The sequence below is a fragment of the Tyto alba genome, unplaced genomic scaffold (assembly GCF_018691265.1).
Source record: "Tyto alba isolate M040663 unplaced genomic scaffold, T.alba_DEE_v4.0 Super-Scaffold_1000006, whole genome shotgun sequence".
In the NCBI taxonomy this organism is placed as follows: domain Eukaryota; kingdom Metazoa; phylum Chordata; class Aves; order Strigiformes; family Tytonidae; genus Tyto; species Tyto alba.
The window spans coordinates 16916474-16938723 of NW_024881272.1; the positions used below are offsets into that span (position 1 = coordinate 16916474).

The 22250-nt window shown below is 37.6% G+C and overlaps 1 protein-coding gene across 10 annotated transcripts in view; it reads left to right on the forward strand.

Moving 5' to 3' along the window:
- The window catches only part of EVI5 (ecotropic viral integration site 5), an 87446-nt gene that overhangs the window by 14852 nt on the left and 50344 nt on the right, over positions 1-22250 (forward strand). For 7 of the 10 annotated variants that reach the window (XM_042783724.1, XM_033000693.2, XM_033000692.2 and 4 more), the window contains exons 3-13: positions 1861-2050; positions 5137-5361; positions 6397-6471; positions 7148-7273; positions 8090-8233; positions 9265-9354; positions 9464-9561; positions 10955-11015; positions 12985-13038; positions 15470-15502; positions 16065-16211. In XM_042783724.1, coding sequence (XP_042639658.1) covers positions 1861-2050; positions 5137-5361; positions 6397-6471; positions 7148-7273; positions 8090-8233; positions 9265-9354; positions 9464-9561; positions 10955-11015; positions 12985-13038; positions 15470-15502; positions 16065-16211 — 1243 coding nt within the window. Of the gene's footprint in view, positions 1-1860; positions 2051-2962; positions 3096-5136; positions 5362-6396; positions 6472-7147; positions 7274-8089; positions 8234-9264; positions 9355-9463; positions 9562-10954; positions 11016-12984; positions 13039-15469; positions 15503-16064; positions 16212-22250 lie in introns of those variants that run through there. The other 3 variants (XM_033000690.2, XM_033000691.2, XM_042783763.1) reach the window with 2 other exon arrangements.

Genomic DNA, 22250 nt, shown 5'->3' on the forward strand with positions numbered 1-22250 from the left:
TTATGTCAATAAAGAGAATGACTTCAACAGCTAGAAATGGAAAGAACTCAAATTGTATTGAGCTGTGTCTTGTAGCATTCAGTAATCTAGTTATACTAAAAGTCCCCTCCGAATAATGAGGTAGCTCAGTCCAGAGTCCTGGTGGAGCTCTTCGGCATTAGTAAATCATTTATAAAATTCTAAGTGAAGGAAAACAGTGACTAAATGCCACAGAACTTGCGACTTACTGTAAAAAGAACTTCCAGTTTTCAAGTATAAGGACAATGAGTTTATCCAGGTAAGGTCAAATTACAGAAACTTAGCATAACTTCTATAGAAAGCTGTAAGAACTGGGAGTGACTAGTTAGAACCTTGGTTTTGTAATTGTAATGTTTATCCTGTGCTTGTTTTTACTCTGTGATTACTTAGAATTTGATCTTTAGGCACTGTCTGAGATTAAGAGGAGTTCCAAACTGTAAATTTTTGTTATGGATCAGTATAGGCTAGGTTTTTAAATGTTAAAAATGAGTTTTTAAATTTTTTCCTCAAAACAAGATTTTCTGCATTCCATGAATATGTACTAAATTAAAAGTGATCTTGAAAAAAACTGTTTTTTTCCCCCAAAGGCATTACTGTTTAACCCTTTTCCAGACAAAATGCAACTACAGAGACTGTACTTGTTGTCTTCGTGAATTAATTTGCTTTTTTCCCTAACTTCCATAAACACCAGTAGATGAAAGCTGGGAACAGGGAAAGGTAGTATAAATATCTCTAGTAGCAGTGAGCTTAAAAATTGTAGGTATGCTGCAATTTGTGTACCATCTCAGGTACAATATAACTCAGGTTTTAGATGTTTAATAAATTATAACCTAACCTGACCTTGCCAAAATGCTGGGAGGGGTGTTAGCTTTTGTGCAGGTGCATTGAGAAGTTATTCAACCAGCTCACTCTGATTTACAGACGTTGGAATTCTTGGAGGCTAAAGCACAAATGAAACTTGATATAGCAAAACACTTTTTCAAGTTAGTCTGATTTCTTACTCTTACTTCATGTGGTCTAAAAATTTTTCCCCATCTTATGGGGCTCAATATTAGTTGAAGATAAACAAAGCACGCCTTTTTGCCTAGAATCCTGAGCTCCTTGCAAAATTGGTGGCCATAGCAGCCAGCTAACAAGGAAGTCTCTTGAGCAACTTGTCCTGCACTTGGCGCACCTTTATACCTTCCTGCCTGATAGCCCCAGAAATTCTCACATCTTTTAAGAGGGTAATTTTTTGTATTTTCTTTAAAATTACTGTCTCTCTTGCAGTACTTTGACTTTTGTCGGTATCACTGAGGATATTTAGCTTCTCTATGTTCTTTTTGTCAGTCTGCACAACAGCTGTGAGTTTTTTGTTGCTTGTAAAATCAAAGCCCTCTTGCTGGTACTTACGTCTCAAAACAAAACTTGTGCATGTTCCCTGTAGGGCTATTAATCTCTGGTTGATGAATGTGCGAGAGTTGGACTTTCAATGTTTCTGCACTTCCTCTAATTTGATACCTTTATGTATTGAGATCTAGTTCATGAGACCACAAAACACCTGTATTAAAATCTCATTTCTCTCAGTGTTGTTGATGCATGGTGTGACATTTTTATCTGTTTCTTAGAATTCTGCAGTGTGAGCTGTTCTGTCTGCAGAATTACTTGAGATCTCAAGAAGCGACACTAACATTGACCAGTTCTTCTTTTCAAATTTGCTACAAATGGTTGTTGGAAAAATTGTTTTACCCAACCTTTGGGTGCATTCTTTGTGAAGAGGTTGGAAGACTCACCTTCTGCACAATTAACAGTGTGGTCCTGTGATCAGAACTTTAATTTGTTTTTTGTGTGCTTTCTTTGCAGACTGTTGGAAACAGATAGCAAATCCTTACGATCTGTAAATGGGTCAAGAAGAAATAGTGGATCTTCTCTTGTATCTAGTTCATCAGCTTCTAGCAATCTCAGCCATCTTGAAGAAGACTCATGGATCCTGTGGGGAAGGATTGTGAATGAATGGGAAGATGTACGGAAAAAGAAAGAAAAGCAAGTTAAGGTAGTAGTTGGACACTATTTTGTAGGATATATTTGTAATGTGATTTAAGTGATGCTGTTTTACCTTCCTGTTTGTTTGGTTGGTTTGTTTGTTTGTTTGTTTTTTTTTGTTTTTTAATAAACATGTAATAGAAGCTTTCAGTTGAATCTGTTCTATCCCTAAGCCTTTGCGCTTCCTATGTAACTGTTCCTAGACTTTGGTAAACAGTTTTGCCCAGCAAATGTCTCTTATTGAAAACTAGGTGTATGTCTGGAATAAAAAAGTTTTCAGTCTACCTCTAATGAAAGATTCCCAGGAATATAGGGCAGATTTGTTTCACATTTCCAAAAATGGAATTACTGAAAACCCACTTAAGGGCATCTGATAGCTGGATGCTGTGATTATTTTCCCACTGAGCAGCTGTGGGAAAGCACTGTGTTTTAAAGCATTCTTATTAGAAGAGCTTATAATTCTTCTGTATGAGGCTCTGATGAGTTTAGGTTTTTTTGTGCATGCCAAGTATATTGACCTCAGGGATGACCTCAAGCAGAAGAACACATAGTTTCTAAATTCTGAGTGGATTGGACAAACTTTGCCCAGTATGTGTCCAGTCCGGGTTAGTTGTGGGCATGTACAGAAGTGTATTTCAATTACACTTTAAATTCAACTAAAAAGCAACTAGGGCATTTGAACATATCCATATTTCAGAGGCAGCGAGTACAGCAGCGTGGGATTTTTTGTTTGTAGGCAAGTCTGTTCTGCTTTGGTTCTTTATTGGCTCTGGTCTGCAGTTTTATGTGCAGAATACAAATTTCAAGGTCTTTTGAGCAGCTTGAAATGTGTGTATATGAATAGGTTGTGGGAAGGCCGAACAATGGGCTAAAGTAAAGTGTCTTTTATGTGAAGCAGTTGTGAAGAGAGAACATGACTTGAGAGAGGAAACAAGGGAAGAAAATGAATTGAAGACTTCCTGCTTGCATAGGGAAAACTGTTTCTCGAAAGGTGTTCCCAAAGGCCATGAAAAGAAGGCCACATGAACCTGGCAAGAGAAAGGAGAAGTGAGATGGTAATAAGTAGATCTGATTGGATAGAATTAATTTGAACTGCCTGCATTTGAACTTTTTAAAATGTCAGAAGTATCATTTGTTTTTACACCTGACCGAGTATAATTTGGGGAGTATTTGACTAACTTTCAGTAAATATTTCATTATATTGCTGGTGAGTTTTACTTTGCTGATTGAATAATTTTCAGTATTGTTTTTGTTTCATTTGTGGAAAGTCAGCCTGAACAGTGTCATTCTGTATTTACGATGGAATACCAGAATACCCATACCTATTTCCTGATTGTGACAGTAGGTATGACTTTTTCAGAATAGGTATCTTTTTGTCTTGTCTGTAAAAGCTGGTCTTAAGTTATTAGATACCTGGCAAGTTTTTTCAGTGTTAGACATAGGTGTATATGCCTTGTGCGTATGTGATGTGTTCCATCCTTATGGCTCTTGATCCACTTCAGAACTTGCTTCCTGTTTATAGAGGCATTCTGAAGGAGGACTTAAGTCCTGCTTTTCAGTGTGCTTAATACTGTGTAGAATGGCATCATTTTAATGCTGCTTAGTAGGTGTGTTTTTCTGCTGTTCCTTTAGGAATGTTGGAGGGATTAGCCCTGTTATTCTCTCAAGCAGGTGCATGGTAACTTAAAGCAAGAAACAACTTGCTAATGCTTTGTTATTAGTAGCCCTTGAGGCTTTAGATGACTGATCTACAATCTGATAGTGCGTTGTTGACAAATGATAGCTAGAGACAGATGTGGAATGCTGATGTGTTAGGGTTGTTGTCTTGGAGATCTTTTAGGAAATAATACAGGATGTTGTAGTTGTACTCGGGATGAATAGTCGGAGTGGCATTACTCAGATGGTTCTGAAGAAGGCTGGAGATCTTAGGGATGTTAGAAAATTGAGGTCAGTGATGCAAAACTCCTGCAGTAGAGTTAAAGCTTAACAAAAACAAAGCTTGAAAGCAAGAGTCTTATCTTTAAAAGTTATCACTGCTGCATTAATTAATGTTTGGAGAAGTAGGAAGAATATTTGGAACAGGAAAAAGAGGGAGCTTTGGAGAATAGATTATTACTCTGGCTTCAGAATAAATACAAGTGAAAGACACTATCCTTTAGGAGACAGAATACTTGACAACTGTTCTTAAAGTACAAATAATAATTAAAGGAACCCTCTTGTCTTGAGACAGTCTTCTAGGTCAGTCTGATCCTAGTTGCAGAAAGTACCACTAAGTCTGTAAACTTCTTGAGTCATAATTTTTTTCTCAGTTTTCAGATCAAGCAGTAAGACTACTTTCTGCTTGTTCTTTCTGAAAAGACAAGTATCTGGTTCTTATATCTATTGATTTGGGAACGTTTTAATTGTATAATGCCTAGCTGATTTTTTTTTTCAGGGAAGATAAAGTAAATTTAGTTAATTCTGTAGATGTGAACTGAATGTTTTCTTGGTTCAGTATCTGAAACTACATTTAAATACTTTTTTAAAAGGCAACTTGGAAGTACTGGCACACCGTAGAAATTAGACACAACTTGTCAAGTTTGTCAAATGACTTCTGATAGTAGTACTGTGCAATTTTTTTTTGTTGCAGTTGGCTGTGCTACACTTAGTTTCACTTTATCATTTACCTGTCTTGGAAATAATTTTTAATTGGTGATTTCTTATATCTCAAACACTACAAATACAATTAAGGGTGTAATCTTCAGTCATCTTTTGTGAAATACAAAAATAATTGTATTAACTTCTGGCTAATGGAAGTTCTTGTTTAAAATTACTTGAATATTCAGTTTTTCAAGTAGCTTACTATGAATAGGGAACTACTTTCATTAGCTAATTTGGCCTATAAAAAGGATTCAGAGTGTCCTTACTTTTGTTAACTAACAATCTATCACACTAAAATTGAGGTTTACACATTGCAAACTGTACGACTGGTTTGTGACATGATGTAAACATTTTCTGAAGTTGTGAGGAACTTAATTTGTCAAAGTATTTTGTTCTTTAGGATTATGTTTATATTTTCATGAAATAAAAATGATTTTGTGTGTCTCTGTGCTTTAGGAGCTTGTTCGAAAAGGGATACCTCATCATTTCAGAGCAATTGTTTGGCAGCTTTTATGCAGTGCTCAAAGCATGCCAATTAAGGATCAGTATTCAGAGCTTTTGAAAATGACATCTCCTTGTGAGAAATTAATAAGAAGGGACATTGCTAGAACATACCCTGAACATGATTTTTTTAAAGAAAAAGACAGCCTTGGACAGGAGGTCTTGTTCAATGTGATGAAGGTAAGTCAGTGTTTCAGCCCTTGAAAATACATTAGCAAGAACACGTACAAAAGTTTGGAAAATAATTTGCCTTGTGTATAGTGAACTGGCATCAGTTTCGTGTGTTTAAGTTTTGGTGTTTTTTTAAACTTACTCGTCATTGGTATGGTTTAGCAAATTACATTCTAGTTTCCAAGATCGCTTTCAAATATGGTATTCCTATAGTTAATGATTTTACTTTATAAGAGATTTCAAAAACTTAGTAAGTTTGCATTAAAACAGTCACATGATAACTGCTGATAGTATAATGGAATAAAGTGTGCCATGAAGTCAAATAAACAATGTTGACCAAGAACACTGTAAATCAGAATAGAGCATTCAGTTTTCACATGTTTCTGAACCTGCAAGTGGTTGCAGCAAATGGCAGGTACAAGCTAATGTGTAGCTGTTACAATGCCCAAGCACAAAATGAGAATGCCACCATAAAATTAAGTTTGCATTATTTTGTCTTCATTGTACTAGAGCTTAAATTTTGAAAGACAGACTTTTCCATACAACATAGTTTAAACAGAAAAGTTGGCAGTTTTCCAAATCATAGAAACTTCCGTAACTCTAAAATGAAGATGCAACATGCATGGAGGTCACCACATTTCCTCCACCTGTAAATAAAACTGCAGCACCTAATTCTTCTGAAAAGAACTGTTGCTTCTTTGTCTGGTCTGTCTCCTATAAAAGTAGTAACCTTGTGCAGTTTGTATGCCAACTGTCTCTGTTACCTTTTGGCAAATTCCTGTAGATGAAAACGTCATGTATTTTTCTTTAAGTATGCCTTAGTATTATTAGCTTTGTAGGCTATCAGAGAGCAGAGTTCATAGCCCTCTGTAGCAGTAGGTAGCAACTAAAGTATCTGACTAAAACTTTTGAGTAGGATGTCTGTCCTCCCTGGATTTGGGAGAGGAAGAGTAAATTATTAGCAGAAGAACAACATCAACTATGATTACTTTTCATTGATAATTACGTTTTAATTGTTGAGAGTCTTAAAACTTTATTTCCCAGGCTTATTCTTTGGTGGATCGTGAGGTTGGATACTGTCAAGGAAGTGCTTTTATAGTTGGATTACTGCTTATGCAGGTAAACATGATTTTTTTTGTATATAAACCTTTAGAATCCCCACTAGAATGCATAATATATCATAGTGGGTTTTGGGGAATTTTCATAATAGTTTTCTTTGATCATTTTGTTACAATGGAATTGTCAAGGGCAGCTGTTTACTCTGCAAATTAAATGAGATTTATTCTCTGTGGTTCTGTTTGCCAAGAAGATACTATCTTTGAGTGGGAGAACATATTTATTTCTCAGAGCTAAGTTGGGATTGCAAACTTGCAAACGATTTTGATGAATGTTGTTTCAACTAATAACAACCTTCTCATTTGAATTCTATTATCAATTCTATTACACTGAATCTCCTCAGAGTTCAAATAGAGTTTCACAGTTGATTTGATAATCTTAGTTGCCTGTGTATTACTGCCTTTTGTTCTATGACAGAGTATACTTGCAGACCTCCATTTCAGTTTAGAAATCACTTGCTACAATTCAATGTGTACAAAAATTCATTACAGCAATTGATTAGAAAACCCATAAAAACAAAAGAAAGCAAAACATAAACAAAAAAACACAACTCCAAAAAATCCCACTGCACGCACGCATGCAAAAAACCCAAACAAACTAAACCCTCCCGGGCACTTACTCTGATATATCTTTACGTTTGTCTAGAGTTTTTACTGTGCTTTTTTTATTTTTAATATAGATGCCAGAAGAAGAGGCATTCTGTGTGTTTGTTAAATTAATGCAAGATTACAGACTACGAGAACTCTTTAAACCAAGCATGGCTGAACTGGGCCTTTGTATGTACCAGTTTGAATGCATGATACAGGTACGTACGAAATCTTTCAAACTTTCTCTTCAGCAACCTTTAATAAGGAACTTGAATTACAGTTTAAGAGCAGGCATGTCTGTTGGCTAGTAGGTTGTTCTTTTGGCAGTAGTTAGTTTCAGAACTTGAGGTAAATGCATGTGTCTGCATAGTCTACTTTTTTAACCTTTGGCAGACAGTGACTGGCTTTAAACACTGAAGGATGAGGATTTGTATTGCTGCAGTTTAAGCATAAGAGTGTCTATTTCTGTTTGAATTGAAGATTCTGAAAGTCAGTGTCTTCATAGTTACTGTCTTCATAGATATTCTAAAAGATGGAAACTGGGAGATAACCTCATACGTAGAATTAAAATTGTGTTCAGATTTGGTACACAGAACACTTTTTCTTCCTGGTCAGGCTGATAGAGACAAATAGGTTTGTGTTTTGTGATCCAGTTCCTAACATGATCATCAGTGGTGGGATAGTATGTAGGAAATGGTCTCTGGCCATACCCTAGATCTCTCCAGCTCTTCTGTAGCCCACTCTAGATGTGATTTAGGGATTTACAAGCTCATGACTTCCTGTTAGTATCAGGAAATGTTTTTGTAATCTGTGCTTTGCAGGGTAGAAGTGCTGTAGGGCTTTCTATACTGGGAGTTACGTTGTATTGTTCTTGATGAGGATGAGAAATATCTTTCCTAGTCCTGTGTTACAAAGCTGCTGTCTGTACTAAATATCAATTATTTTCTTATTTTATGCAAGATTTGTCACAAACATGGTCACACGAAAGCTACCAGGAGAGGCATAACATATATTTTTTTTTCTTCCTTTTCCAGGAGCATCTTCCAGAGCTTTATGTGCACTTTCAGTCTCAGAGCTTCCATACTTCTATGTATGCATCATCATGGTTTTTAACTATATTCCTTACAACTTTTCCACTACCAATTGCAACGAGAATATTTGATATCTTCATGTCTGAGGTAACTCCTCAATATTCATGTGTTGTATTTCAAGAGTAGCTGTTAAAAGCAGTTGTTTAGGTAGTAGTATAAATCCCATTATGATGGGCAAATCTCAAATAGTCTTGCTTTTTAGTCCTTACCTTCCCCTGCAAAATCATTTGATAATCATGTCTGTGTATGTAGTTTGTCAAGGAAGAGCAACTAAATCTTTGAATGTAGATGCTGTATACAATTTTGTACTCTAAGCCTCTTGAAACCAAATCTGTCCATTCTGGATGCAATGCAATGGCACTGCATACAGCAGGGACATCGTTTTTTCAGTATTACAGTAAGTTTGGGGTGGAATTAATGCTGCTTTCAGGCCAAAATTAAAGCTTTGTGGGGATGGGCAGGCCAAGAAGAGGGAGTGTTGGCATCTTTTATTGTCCAGATGGTGAACTGCAGCCAAATAAATTAATGGTATTATTCAGTGTCACTATCATGAAGACACCTAAATTGTGTTTAGGATTAGAGCTTTGTGTGGTTGTAATTGGTAACAAAACAAAGCTTATGGTCCATTTATGCTCTTTCTCTGCAATCATATTTTAGAAAATAGTAAGTCAAAGGTGAATCCTTTCAGCTTACACTCAAGAATGTCCAAGATAGTGTATATGAGCGAGACATTCCCTTGTATCTGTTTAAATAGTTTAACTGTGATGTACTATGTCTGAAATTTAAAATGGCTTTTTTGAGATGTACGTGGGGTCTTTTTGTACTAGATATATTTAAAATGTTTGATAAAACTGACATAGAGAACATGTGTGACTCGGGAGTTTTTACTTCAGCACTAGCCTCTCTGAGAGGTTTGGTCTGGCATCAGGACAAACAGCCAGACTACTTGTCCTTGGAACAAAAAAAGAAACCCAGAAGCAATTTGAGAGATTTTTTCCTTAGTCCTTTTGCTTGTTTGAGAAACTGGGTGAGATTTCCAACACTAGTAAATAGAATTGTTCTGTACTGTTGACAGTGCTGTGAATAATTGTTGGATATTTCTTAACTTCTGTTTTCAGGGTTTAGAGATAGTATTTCGAGTAGGTTTAGCAGTACTCCAGATGAACCAAGCAGAATTACTGCAACTTGACATGGAAGGAATGTTACAGGTAAATTAAGATTATAATAATTTTAAGAGATGTCTGAAATGTGTAATGTGCATGTGTATTTCCTTTCAGCTATTAATTATATGTAATCTTGTGCTCTGATTGCTTTTAGCACTTTCAAAAGGTCATTCCACATCAGTTTGACAATGGTCCAGACAAATTAATCCAAGCATCTTACCAAGTCAAATACAATGCAAAAAAGATGAAAAAGTAGGTATAACATTTTGAGAAAATAGATTATACTGTTGCTAAGAGCTACTGTTTGTTTATATTTGAAACTAGCTATTCAGTATTTCATTTGGAATTTTCCATCTTTAAATTTTTTGGTGTTTTACAGTTAAAACTGAAGTTCTGTCTGCAGAAATTCTTCTAAAAGAAGTATTTGCTTTTTATCTTACATATAATAGAGCTATATCTCACTTTAAAATAACCTAAAAAAGCCTTTGAAAACTGTAGATTATGGGGAATTATGGCACTTCTTTGAACAGGATCTGAATAGAAAAAGCAGTGTGTGTGTGGGGGGGTGTCAGGAGTTGAGAGGAGGAATTACTCTGTTTTTTGAGTGAATTAGGGAAAGGAGGTTAAATTTTATGATCTGGCCTAAGTTCTTGAGACTTTAGTATTCACAGTGCTAAAGAGTGCATGTATGGTGAAGATGAGTGCTGTTTAAAATATAAATTGATGAAACTTCGTAATACCATTGATAATTGTAAAACAACTTTCATTTGGGGTTTGAAATCCTGAGCATAATACTACTATTTTTTTTAAAGTTAGTTGCATGTCTTCTCATTTCTGCCTTCGGTAAATTACGTTTTGATAAACCAAGTTGTACATATTGTGCTTCTCCAGGTTTAAGTCTGGCGATTCTCTGGTTGGTTGTAATGTATTGTACATTCACTGTTCTTGCACTGCAGTTTGTGCTAGGGTCTTTTAAGTTGAATTTGCCGATCCTTCTGTCAGTGGCCTATGATCAGTGCTGTAGAGCAAGCAGTCTCCTCTAAAACAGGAGTAACAAAGCTTTCAGCAAAAACATTTTTTCTGGAAGTCGATATAAGTGTAGATAGTCTAACAACCTGCCATTCTGAGTCTAAACTTCCTTGGTTGCCTTTGTAGAGGCGTTGTTTATCTCAGCTTGTTTTTTCTTGTTGCCACCTTTCCGAATTGGGACAGTTTTGTGGTTTGCTGGAGAGGGGCCAAAATTGTTTTATATGTTTAAGATATTTGTCTCAAATTTCTTTGCATCTTTCTGTCTTCCAGAATTTCCAAGCTTTGTTTTCTTTTGGCCGAATCTATTGAATTGATTATTATATAATTACATTTAATGGTTATTACAAGTAGCTCCAAATCACTGCCACTGTAAATGTATACAAGCAGGCACCTGCACTTCAGAGCACTGGTTCAGGGTCTGTTCGTACCTACAGAAGTCTTTGTGTTTAAATTTAATGTCCAGTCTAAATGCTTACAGGATTGCATTTCAAGTGGCCACTTAAACAGAGGAAACATCAATCTGTATCTCTGTTCTACTGTTGTTTGTTAGGTATAACACCAAAAAGTAAGTTATCTGCAATTTTTCTAATTGTAATTTACAATTTCTAATTTTTAGGTTAGAAAAGGAATACACTACAATAAAGACAAAAGAAATGGAAGAACAAGTTGAAATTAAAGTAAGAGAGCCTCACCAAATTTATTTATGGATCAGTTTAATTTCTACATGGGGGGTTACGTATTTGATCTGTATATGTAGCAGGACATAAAGTTGAGGTCCCCAAATTATCTTCTTTCAGCATTTGTATTTCGGATGTCTGTTCATAAAGGACACTTGAAGTGAAATTACTGAGACTTCTGGTGGACATATAAAGAAAAATGTTTGATGGAGACCTGCTGTATTTAGTTTTCATTATTTTCTGCTGACTAAAGCTTGATTACAGGTGGCGTCATTTATCAGAGGTTCTGAACATGCTGGTTTAGATGTAGGTGTCCCACACAGGAGGCTTACAAGACACACGTTAAGATAGAGTTTATCAGAATGCAGTTGAGTGGCTTAACACTGATTTTGAGGTCTTGATTTTTTTTATGCATTGGACCGAAGATTGAGTGTTTTCTGTCTGCAGTCACTTTTTCTTTTGGAGCTTTTGCAATTGAGACATAATGTGGAAAAAAAAAAAAATCATCATGCGAGTGCAGTTTGTTTCCCTTTTACTAACTGTCTTCCTATGTACTTAATCACTACATCTTTTTGCTTTTGTGAGATAAATAGGCTTTTGCTGCCTTTCCCCCACCCCCCCCCCCACCCCCCTTTCTCACATTGTTTTTACAGCATGGTGTTTGGTCTGGATTTGCTTCCTTGTGTCATGTTTTTAGCCAGTTGCATGAGAAAAGGCAATGGGAGAAATGATGGGCAAGTGTAATATATAGAGCTTAGTAGAGGGAGCAAGGTACAGCCTTCCTCCTTCCTGTCCACTGCTAATCATTTTGCCTTTCAATATCAGTTTCTAAGGCATTGGTTCTTCAGAAGAAGTCAGTGATATGCACCTGGGAGCACAAAAGTGTTGCAAGCTTTTTTCAGGCAGTTTGTTATTGTTGTAACAGGCAGTGAGGCAGTTAGCAGCATTAGGACCTGCTGTAATGGTCTGTATTCTGAAATCAGAAGATCTGCAGGATTTAAATGGCAGAGCAGGACAGAATAAAATAATCTGAAAGACAACTGTAACGTTAGATTCTATTATTCTAATTTAAATCAAATCCTTCCTTGCTTTGCCCTGCTCCTGCCCCCTTCCCCCCAAAAAAACCCAAAAGCAACCACCAAGACACCTCAACAAAATCAATCAAACAAAAAAACAACAAAAAACCCCCCAACCCACCAACCAAACCCAACAACCCAATGCTGTCTGTTTCCAGGCCCTGCTTTGGGACCTGGTACAAACCATTTCTGACTTACTCTCTTCTGCTATTTTAGTGAGGTGGAAGAATGAGCACATGGAGTCTGCCTCTTAGCCTGGCAGAATAAAACATTACTGAACTGGTATCCATGCCTCTATTCTCAGGGATACAGATCTCTTCTATCTGAACACTGACTGCTAAAATTTACAGGGAATGCACTGGTAAAATATGCAATTCAGTACAATCCTTTCTCACTTCTGGGACATCTGAGGTAAATAATTCTTAGCATAACCTTACAGATTAAATGAATATTATTATGTAATTTAAGATAAATTACTGGGAGGAAAAGGAAGGAAACCTTGTAGCTATCTCATTAGCCTGTCCTGCTGCAGAGAGTGCACTTTCATGGCCCTTAACCATGAAGATTGTGTACGGCTCTGTTCGTGAAGAGGAGGCTGTCAAATCTGATGTGTGGTTAAGCCCTATGGTTCACCTGGCAACTTGCTGCTTTCACCTAATGCAACACAAGTGCTTTCACATAAGATAAGACTTCTTCTCATCTTTGTTGTATCAAACTCATCTTTTGAGTTAGTACATCATATAAAAGAATGTTTAAGTCATCACTAATTATTTTTGTATTTATATTGGTTTTCATAGATGTGATGAGGTAAAAGCATTGTTAGATTGCTTGGCTTTTATCAGACTTCCAATTCATAACTTGAGAAATACAATTCTGAACCTTTTACCTTCCAGAGGTTACGAACTGAAAATAGACTCCTAAAACAGCGCATTGAAACGTTAGAAAAAGTAAGTATGCTGGTGATCAGATTTAATCTGTGTTAATCTATACTTAAATTGATGGGAATTTTACCATATTAAATGGGAATCTCAGAATTACAGTTTACTGTTTTTCCTGCTAATCTATGGTGTTTACTATCAATGCTTAGCCAAACAGCATGGCAACAACAAAGCAGTTAGGGTCTGTGATTGCTAATGTTTAAGCTTGCTATGTCTGGCTCTTAGTGAATATGAAATCAGATGTTTTGACATATCCAACTTTTGTTGTACTGTTTTCTTTCTAAATTAGAAGCATCTGTTCAAAGTCCAGAAGACTACATGAAATAGTGGACTGCTTGGGTGGAAAGGAGGTTATTGTGAGAGAATCCTCAATTCTGAAAATCTGAAGCTGCTGGGTGTTTTTATGTAGGAGCAAAATGAGACCTACCAATGACCAGAGAGAGATGGAGATGAAAGCAAATGACTTCACTGCTAGTGAATACAGCTGTAGAGGGGTGGTGTTGCAGCATTCACATTCAGTACAGGAAGTCTGCTGCCACTGATTTGTTTTACATAGTTTTTGAATTTTTGTAGCAATTCTGGGTACGTGGTGGGGGGTGGTGGTGAGAATATCTTTTTAAGACTTATTTCTCACAGATTTAGTCTGGAAGAGAGTTTTGTTAGACTTCTTTGTAATGGGATATAACTTTAAAGGTATGCATGATAACTTGTCGATATGGTGCCAACATGCAGATATTGTTCTCCAGTGGACTCTCTTATAGTCTGGTATCATGCGTTCTGTGACAGATTGCATCTGAGCTGGTCTGCTCTGGAATGAGAACATTCTTGTTCATCTTACCCACAAATAACAACTGTCTTTCAACAAGTGAAATTGAATGCTCTTGTGAGTTGCAAGCAGTTGCTCATTTTTCACAGGGAAGCAAATGGTAAAGGTTCAATTTAGTCTAGCATATTTGGAATATGTCACACTTGAGATGTTAAATCCATTACAGTTTCTTGGAAAAACAGTCAATATATGTCAAATTCTAGTTAATTGATTTCTGAATTCAGTTTGGAAAAATGTACATAAGGACATTGCAAAAGTTGTGACCAAAAATACAAATTTATAAAGATCTTTGTTTCTAATATTGAAGTGCTGATAAAATTAAGTGAAGAGAGCAGACTCTTTTTAAGAAGTTTGAAGCTGTAGTGAATCACTTCAATGCTCTTGGCAAATTCACAATAGTAAATATCCCTATTTAATGCTTAACTTGCAGAGGTTTGAAATCAGGGTTGTTTTTTTTTTTAATTAGGAAGTCTATGATGAACTGCGAGACACTAGCACTTTTGCAAATTTTGTACTTTAAATTTCAGAATTAATTTTCAGAGTATCCTGTTCTGACTGGAATTAGAACATTTCAAAAGGGGAAAATATTATCTATCAGTTAGAATGTCTGAAGATCATTATCATCACAGCATCAGAAAAACAGATCATAAAGTGTGAAGTAACTCATTCAGTTCTGTTGGAAACTTCTTTTTATTTTAAAATATTCTTTCCTCATCCTAACATGTATGATTTAGTAGTGATTTCCTTCGTGTACCTTAATGACAAACATCTTATCCTAACTACAAAGTAATAGCTCTTATAAACCAGTTTGAACTTGAATTTTAATAAAAGTTCCAAGGACAAAGAAGGTCTATGATTAGATGTTTTCTCTGTTCTAGAATCTGCAAAAATTGAGTGATTTCAAGGGTGACAGAGTAGAAATTAAATGTGCAGCTGGTGGGAGTGTAGTGCCTGTCAATGTGCATAAATGAAAATTTATTTCTTGCAAAACTTTGGCAAGGAAAGAGAATCTATGAACTGCTCAACTGAGTTACTGCAAGAGTTCAGTAAAACAAAACATTGGCTGTCATAGTTGAAATTTTCTACTTGTGTCTGTCAGTTTGCACCATTTAACTTTTCTGCATCATCTTTTTGAAAGCTTTAGTTCTGCATGAATGCCTCTGTGCTTAGTGGAGTTTTCTTTGTGCTCAAATTATGCCTTCCTTTCATCTTGTGGATGGACCATAGACCACATCTCACATCTACCTACTAGATCGTATCAGATAATGTGTCGGTAAATTTTATTAATTAGGGAAGCAAGCCATTCAGATAAAAATACCCAGTCTCTTGTAGGTGAATTCTAAATGTTACGGAAATCTGGCTTTGAGATCTTCTTGTATCAAAGATAGACTGTGTTGAATGTTTTGTGGAAGAGGCTGCTTCCTGAGACTTTCAGACTGAGTTGCCTTAATTTGCATGAAGAGTTGTTAATTTTGCAAAAAGAGTTTGTACAGAAAATGGGTAGAATTTGGGCATTTTCTTTCTCTCAGCTCTTGTCTTTTTTTGTCACTATTATTATCCCTTCGTGTTTTGGTTTTTCTTTTCCTTATTCCTATCTGAATTTTTCCTTTGTAGGAAAGTGCTTCCTTGGCAGATAGATTGATACAGGTATAGTCTTTTAGTCTTTTACTGTATGACTCTCTTCCTACTCTCAAAACACCCCAAACTGCTTTAATGCATGCGTATTTGCATGCTGTGTTCTATTCCTGCTTTGCTGACTTGGAATAAATATAGAGTTAATCTCTTGCTAGAAACTTGTTTAATTTTGTTTACTAAAAATATGTAACTCCAATACCTGCACGTTATAATAATTTTCCTAACATAATATAATTTTTTGGTACAAATCCCTATGACAAATGGATTTTCTGACACTGTATTAACTCTGAAATTGAATATTGCAAACTTAAATCTGTGCATGTACAAGTGAGTAATATTGCATGAAAGGAATTTTACTGAATGCAAGTACGCAATTGTGCTTGCTAAACGGATGCTGGACTTTGTAATGAAGCACTAAAGCAGCTGTTTAGTACTACCTTGTCCTAAAATTTATACCAGTTGTGCTCTATGCTGTTTGCAAAATCAATCTGATGAAATAAGCAGCTAAGCATCACAAAGGCAGTCTTTCTTGGATTTGTCCTCAATTGCTTAAAAAAAAAAATTATGTCCTAAGGGACAAGTGACAAGGGCCCAGGAGGCTGAGGAAAACTACCTCATAAAACGGGAGCTGGCCACCATCAAACAGCAGAGTGATGAGGCCATTACTAAACTGGAGCAAGCTGAGAATACCATCAGGGAGCTCCAGCAGCAGCAGCAATGGGTAAGGAGCCTGGCAGCACATCATCACATTTTTTTCACTCACTTGTGTTTATTTTTCCTCATCATGACATGATCTCTGTGATGTCCTTGTAAATGCTTGTTCATTGTGATTTGCATTCTTAAATTTACACAAATTGGACTAAGTGGTGTTTTGGTTAGTTCTTATTGGTAGATGAGATTCATAATGCTGAGAAGATTATTAGCTTGAAAGTTATTTTAAGTTATTATAAGTTATTAGCTTAAAACAACAAAGCAAAACACAACAAAACACACCAAGCCAAAAACCCACTGCCACCAAAGAAATACTAACAAAAAAACACACAAAACCATTGCTAACTCCTAATGCTAAGAATCTCGCCATTGCAGATTGTATGACTCTGAATACTCAAATTTTAGAGTTGATTCATAATGCTTTTGTCTAGCTTCTCATTTAAGTTAGTCTCTTCCATGTTAACATTTCTTCTGTGGACCTATATATATTTTTTTTTTCTTTTTTTTTTTCCCCCAGCATGCTTAGGTTTGCTGCTTGCAAAAATGGAAGAGTATTGTCCCTGAGTTTGGAGCTACAGGACTTTATTAAAAGGGGTGGGGTTATGTGCAGATAGCAGGAAGATAACTTCTAGCAGCAGTATATAGTACTGTGTTTGTATGTATTATATGTTTTAGGTCGTATAATGTGCAAGACTTCAGACCGTTACTGTAAGGCTGAAGTTACTTTCTCGAAGCCACTTACAAAGTGCTCAGTATTTTCTCTTGAGAGGGAGGGAAGCCATTTGAGCAGTCTTCACTTGCTGAATGAACTGTGCACTGGCAGTGTTGATGTGACTGTGTTCATACTCTTTTAAGTAAGTGATATCTAAGTACTTGTCTGAAGCCCTGGGCGTTTCGGGTGTCTCAAATACAATGTTTTACAACGACAGCATACTGTAGCTGCTTACCAGATCCCTTACGAGCAATATAGCAGTTTGTTTTACACATCTTCCACCAAAGCTTTGGAAATACTTGTATCTCGTCTTGGAAGGTGGAGATGAGATTTACTGTTAGACTGAAAGGAAATCATAACTTAAATGCAACATTATAGAAGTAGTTTCTTATGTCTGTTTAATGCATTTCAGTGTAAAAAAATGTATGTCTTTTAGAAGAGTTGCAAGGAGTTATTAATCAGCTGTTACTCTAATGTGTAATGCTGCTTTTTTTTTTTACCTTTAGCAATTTCTTCAGGGGGAAAAACCATGAAGGAATTATGATTAGGAAGATGAGGATGTTCTAGTGATGCTTTCCACAATTTTAGGGAAGTTGTCTTTCAAGGGAAATAATGACAAATGTTTATAGACTCCAGTAGCTTGCTGTTTATTGTCTGTTACAATAGTACACACGCTTTTGGAATGGGCTTTTGGAGGCATCCCTGTTACTTATCTGAACTCAATTAGAAGTTATTAGAAGGTACTAAAATGTTGTATTTATCTATTAGTTAATTGGTGGGCAGTATGACATTTAAAGCTAATGCTTTTATTTATGCCGGGGACCTTATGAAGTAGCAATGATGGGGAAGCCTGGCAGGTTGGTTAGGCATGGGAACTAGTCCTGAGCAAAGCTATAGGTAACTGGATTGTAAAATTAACTGGTTTGTAAAATTGGCTGGATTGGAGCTGCGAGGGCAGAATATTGAACAGGTACTGCAGGAGTGGAGAGTAAATAAAATGCGAGAATGGGCAGTTAATTTTAAAAGCCATGCTTCCTACCCTGCCTGCTTGCAGCCTTGTTTTCCTGCACTTAAATGTGAACATGACTAAAGAAATGGTCTGACTGTGCGTAGAACTGAGGCTGTAAATCCATGTGGTTATAGAGGGATTTGTGCCTAGTAGCTGACTAATTTTGAAGTGTAACAAATAGTATTGTGGTTTTGGGGACAGTCTAAATTAATTTGGACAATGTGGTGAAAGTGTTAAGATGGTTTCAATTAGTAGTTCCCTAGAATCTGCTGGTTTAGTAAGATTTGTGATTGAACAGGCTTCGAACTTTGTTTACAAGTGTGGAAATAGGAGCAACAACCGCGAACAGCTTTGTGCGCTTGGGGCGCCGCCTGGCGAAACCCAGGAATTTCTCTTTGCATTTTGGCATCTCACTTCGAGAGGAGAGCACTGGTAAATCTTTTTGCTACTTCCTAGTGCCAGTTGCTTTGCTCTTGCCCATATTTCTCTTCAGTATTGTCTTACAAGTATTTGTGTTAATGTTGTTTTGGGTTTTTTTTCTCCAATTATTTTAGTTTGGTTTCTTATTAGCAAAAATGGTTACACAGTGAACTTCTAAATGGCTGCATAGCTTACCTGTACTTATTTAAAGGTACAGCATCTGTCCTACATATTTTATAATCAGCATCTTTTCCAATCTTGAGTTGTCTGTTTCAGCATGATAGAAACGGAAAAGTTCGCGTATGAATTTCTGAATAAGAATGTATGAAAAGAACTGCCTGAGGATACTTGCAGCTACCTCCCCTGAAAAACACTTATGGGATTTAAAAAACAAAAACTAAACAAAACCAAAACATAACCCATTTTTACTTGTCAATTAAGAGGCTGGAGAAATAAGAGTAAGGGTTTTTGTTTTGTTGGTAGCAAAAATATTATCTAAACCATAGTATTTCTAAGGCAGCTAACATCCTTTGTTAAAAAGGTTACACATTTGTATTTAAATATTACCTAGGGTTTATTCTATTTGTTCTATGGGGCTCGATAGCACGAGTTGGATGGCTTAAAGGTAAGTACTGAAAGTGCTTACAGGACGTGTGCGTGAAGAAATTCTCCATTGCAGCACTTCTTTGTAAGGCAGAATACAGAGGTGGGTAGAGGAGTATTCTTTTGACTGAAGTCCAACACCAGGAGCCCAAATCACATGCAACTATTTTTTCCTGTGCTGAAGTATTTATTGGGAGTTTCTAGTTGAACCAGAATGCCTTTATTGCTAAGTGTTGAGTCAACTTAGAGAGGTTCTTCTTTGTTTCTTAGTGAAAGGAAGTTCTGCTATAGTACTTCTCCCAGATGACCTGAAACTAGTACTAATGATCATATAATAAATCACATATCAAGTGTCATCAAATGTATTCTATATATTTCTGAATATATTTAAGGTCATTTGGAAGGGGGAAAAGAAGTGGAAAATAATATTTGAGATGGATACTTCACAGTTCATTTTACTTTAGATGTGAACTTTTACATCTTAGTAGAGAGCAACTCTGTCAGTGTAAGATTTTTAGAAACTCTGTATTGCCTGTACATTTTTTAATGTTGATAACTAGGAAAAAACAACTGTAAAGTTAATAATATTTTGAAGTGCTCTTGTTGTTCAGTGCTTTCGCTACCTAAACACTTGCCTGAATGGTTTTGAAGAGAATGGTACTAATCTGTCTTTGGCATGCCTCATCTTTTAAATATAGAAACTTGCCAAAGCCTTCTAGATGTGGTGGGTAACTGAAAGATTGAAGAAGGTGGTTTCTTCCTCATATGAATAGTAAATCAAGAAGTGCATAGAGGAAGTTGTGCCTGACTTCGACAGAATACAGAAGGTTTTCTTTGGACGCATGAGAAGAGTGATGGTATTTGAGGAGTTAGGAGTGAGGGTAATCAGACTGTTCTGACTTATTCCTGATAATCATGTGCTGAAGTTTTTTTTTTTTATCTGTTCTTTTTCTCCTATTGTTTCTAAATGAAAAAGGTAGCTTCTGCTGGGTGTATAAAAAAGAATAACGATTTCTGCTAGTTAAATGCACCTCCAGAACACAAATCTCAGTCTTTCCCAGTAATACTCTAATTTTCCATGATTACCCAGTTCATCAATCTGAATGCTTGAAAACTGAATCTGAGAAATGACAGTTCAAGCTAAAAATGCTTCATATCTTATTTTTAAATAGGCTTTTCAAGTGTATTATGTGAAGATAGAATGTGAATTGACTAAACATCCCAATGGAAGCATATGTATTTTGCAAGGTAATTTATAGCCATGTATTTGGTTATTGTTACAGCAATTGCATAATACATAGGTTTTTTTCAGGACTGATAATAATTATAGAATCATAGAATAGAATGGTTTGGGTTGGAAGGGAGCTTAAAGATCATCTAGTTCCAACCCCCCTGCCATGGGCAGGGACACCTTCCACCAGCCCAGGTTGCCCCAAGCCCCGTCCAACCTGGCCTTGAACCCTGCCAGGGAGGGGGCAGCCACAGCTGCTCTGGGCAGCCTGTGCCAGGGTCTCACCACCCTCACTGGAAAGAATTTCCTCCTTATATCTAATCTGAATCTTCCCTCTTTCAGTTTAAAACCATTACCCCTTGTCCTATCCCCACACCCCCTGATCAAGAGTCCCTCCGCACCTTTCCCGTACCCCCTTTAAGCACTGGCAGGCCACTATAAGGTCACCCTGCAGCCTTCTCTTCTCCAGGCTGAACACCCCCAGCTCCCTCAGCCTGCCCTCATAAGGGAGGTGTTCCAGCCCCCTGACCAACTTCGTGGCTTCCTCTGGACCCACTCGAGCAGGTCCATGTCCTTCTGATGTTGGGGGCCCCAGAACTGGACACAGGACTCCAGGTGGGATCTCACCAGAGCAGAGTAGAGGGGGAGAATCCCCTCCCTTGACCTGCTGGTCACGCTTCTCTTGATGCAGCCCAGGACACGGTTGGCTTTCTGGGCAGTGAGCGCACATTGTTGGCTCACAGTCAGTTTCCCATCCACTAACACCCCCAAGTCTTCCCCACAGGGCTTCTCTCAATCCACTCATCGCCCAGCCTGTATTTGTGCTTGGGATTGCCCCGACCCATGTGCAGGACCTTGCCCTTGGCCTTGCTGAACTTCATGAGGTTTGCACGGGCCCATCTTTCAAGCCTGTCCAGGTCCCTCTAGATGGCATCCCTCCCCTCCAGTGTGTCAACACAGCTTGGTGTTGTTGGCAAACTTGCTGAGGGTATGCTCAATCCCACTGTCCATGTCACCAACAAGGATGTTAAACAGCAACTGACCCCTGAGGAATGCCACTTGTCTCTGCTCTCTACTTGGACATTGAGCCGTTGACCACAGCTCTTTTGAGTGTGACCATCCAGCCAGTTCCTTGTCCACCAGGTGATCCGTCCATCAAATCCATGTCTCTCCAATTTAGAGAGGAGGAGGTTGTGCAGGACAGTGTCAAATGCTTTGCACAAATCCAGCCAAATGACGTCAGTTGCTTATCCAACACTGTAACCCCATTGTAGAAGGCCACCAGATTCATCAGGCACAATTTGTCCTTAATGAAGCCCTGCTGGCTGTCACTAGTCGCCTCCTTATTTTCCATGTGGCCTAGCATAGTTTCCAGGAGGACCTGCTCCATGATCTTGCTGGGCACAGAGGTGAGACTGACTGCCCTGAAGTTTCCCAGGTCTTCCTTTTTTCCCCTTTTTAAAAATGGGGGTTACGTTTCCCCTTTTCCAGCTAGCAGGAACTTCACCAGACTACTCAAATATGATGGATAGTGGCTTAGCCACTTCATCTGCCAGTTTTCTCAGGACCCATGAATGCATCTCATCAGGTCCCATGGACTTGTGCGCCTTCAGGTTCCTTAGTTGGTCTCGAACTTGACCACCTTCTACAGTGGACTGTTCTTCATTATCCCAGTCCCCATCTTTGCCTTTTGCACTTGGATGGTGTGGCTGGAGCACTTGCCATTGAAGACTGAGGCAAAAATGTCATCGAGTGCCTCAGCCTTCTCCATATACCAGACAACCAAGTCTCCCATTTCCTTCCAGAGAGGGCCCGTGTTTTCCTTCACCTTTTATCACCAACATATCTATAGAAGCTTTTCTTGTTGCCCTTGACGTCCCTGGCCAGATTTAATTCTACCAGGGATTTGGCCTTCCTGACCTGATCCCTGGCTGCTCACACAGTTCCGCTGTATCCCTCCCAGGCTACCCATCCTTGCTTCCACCCTTTATAGGGCTACCGTTTTGTGTTTGAGCTTGTCCAGGAGCTCCTTGTTCATCCACGCAGGCCTCCTGGCGTTCCTATGTGACTTCCT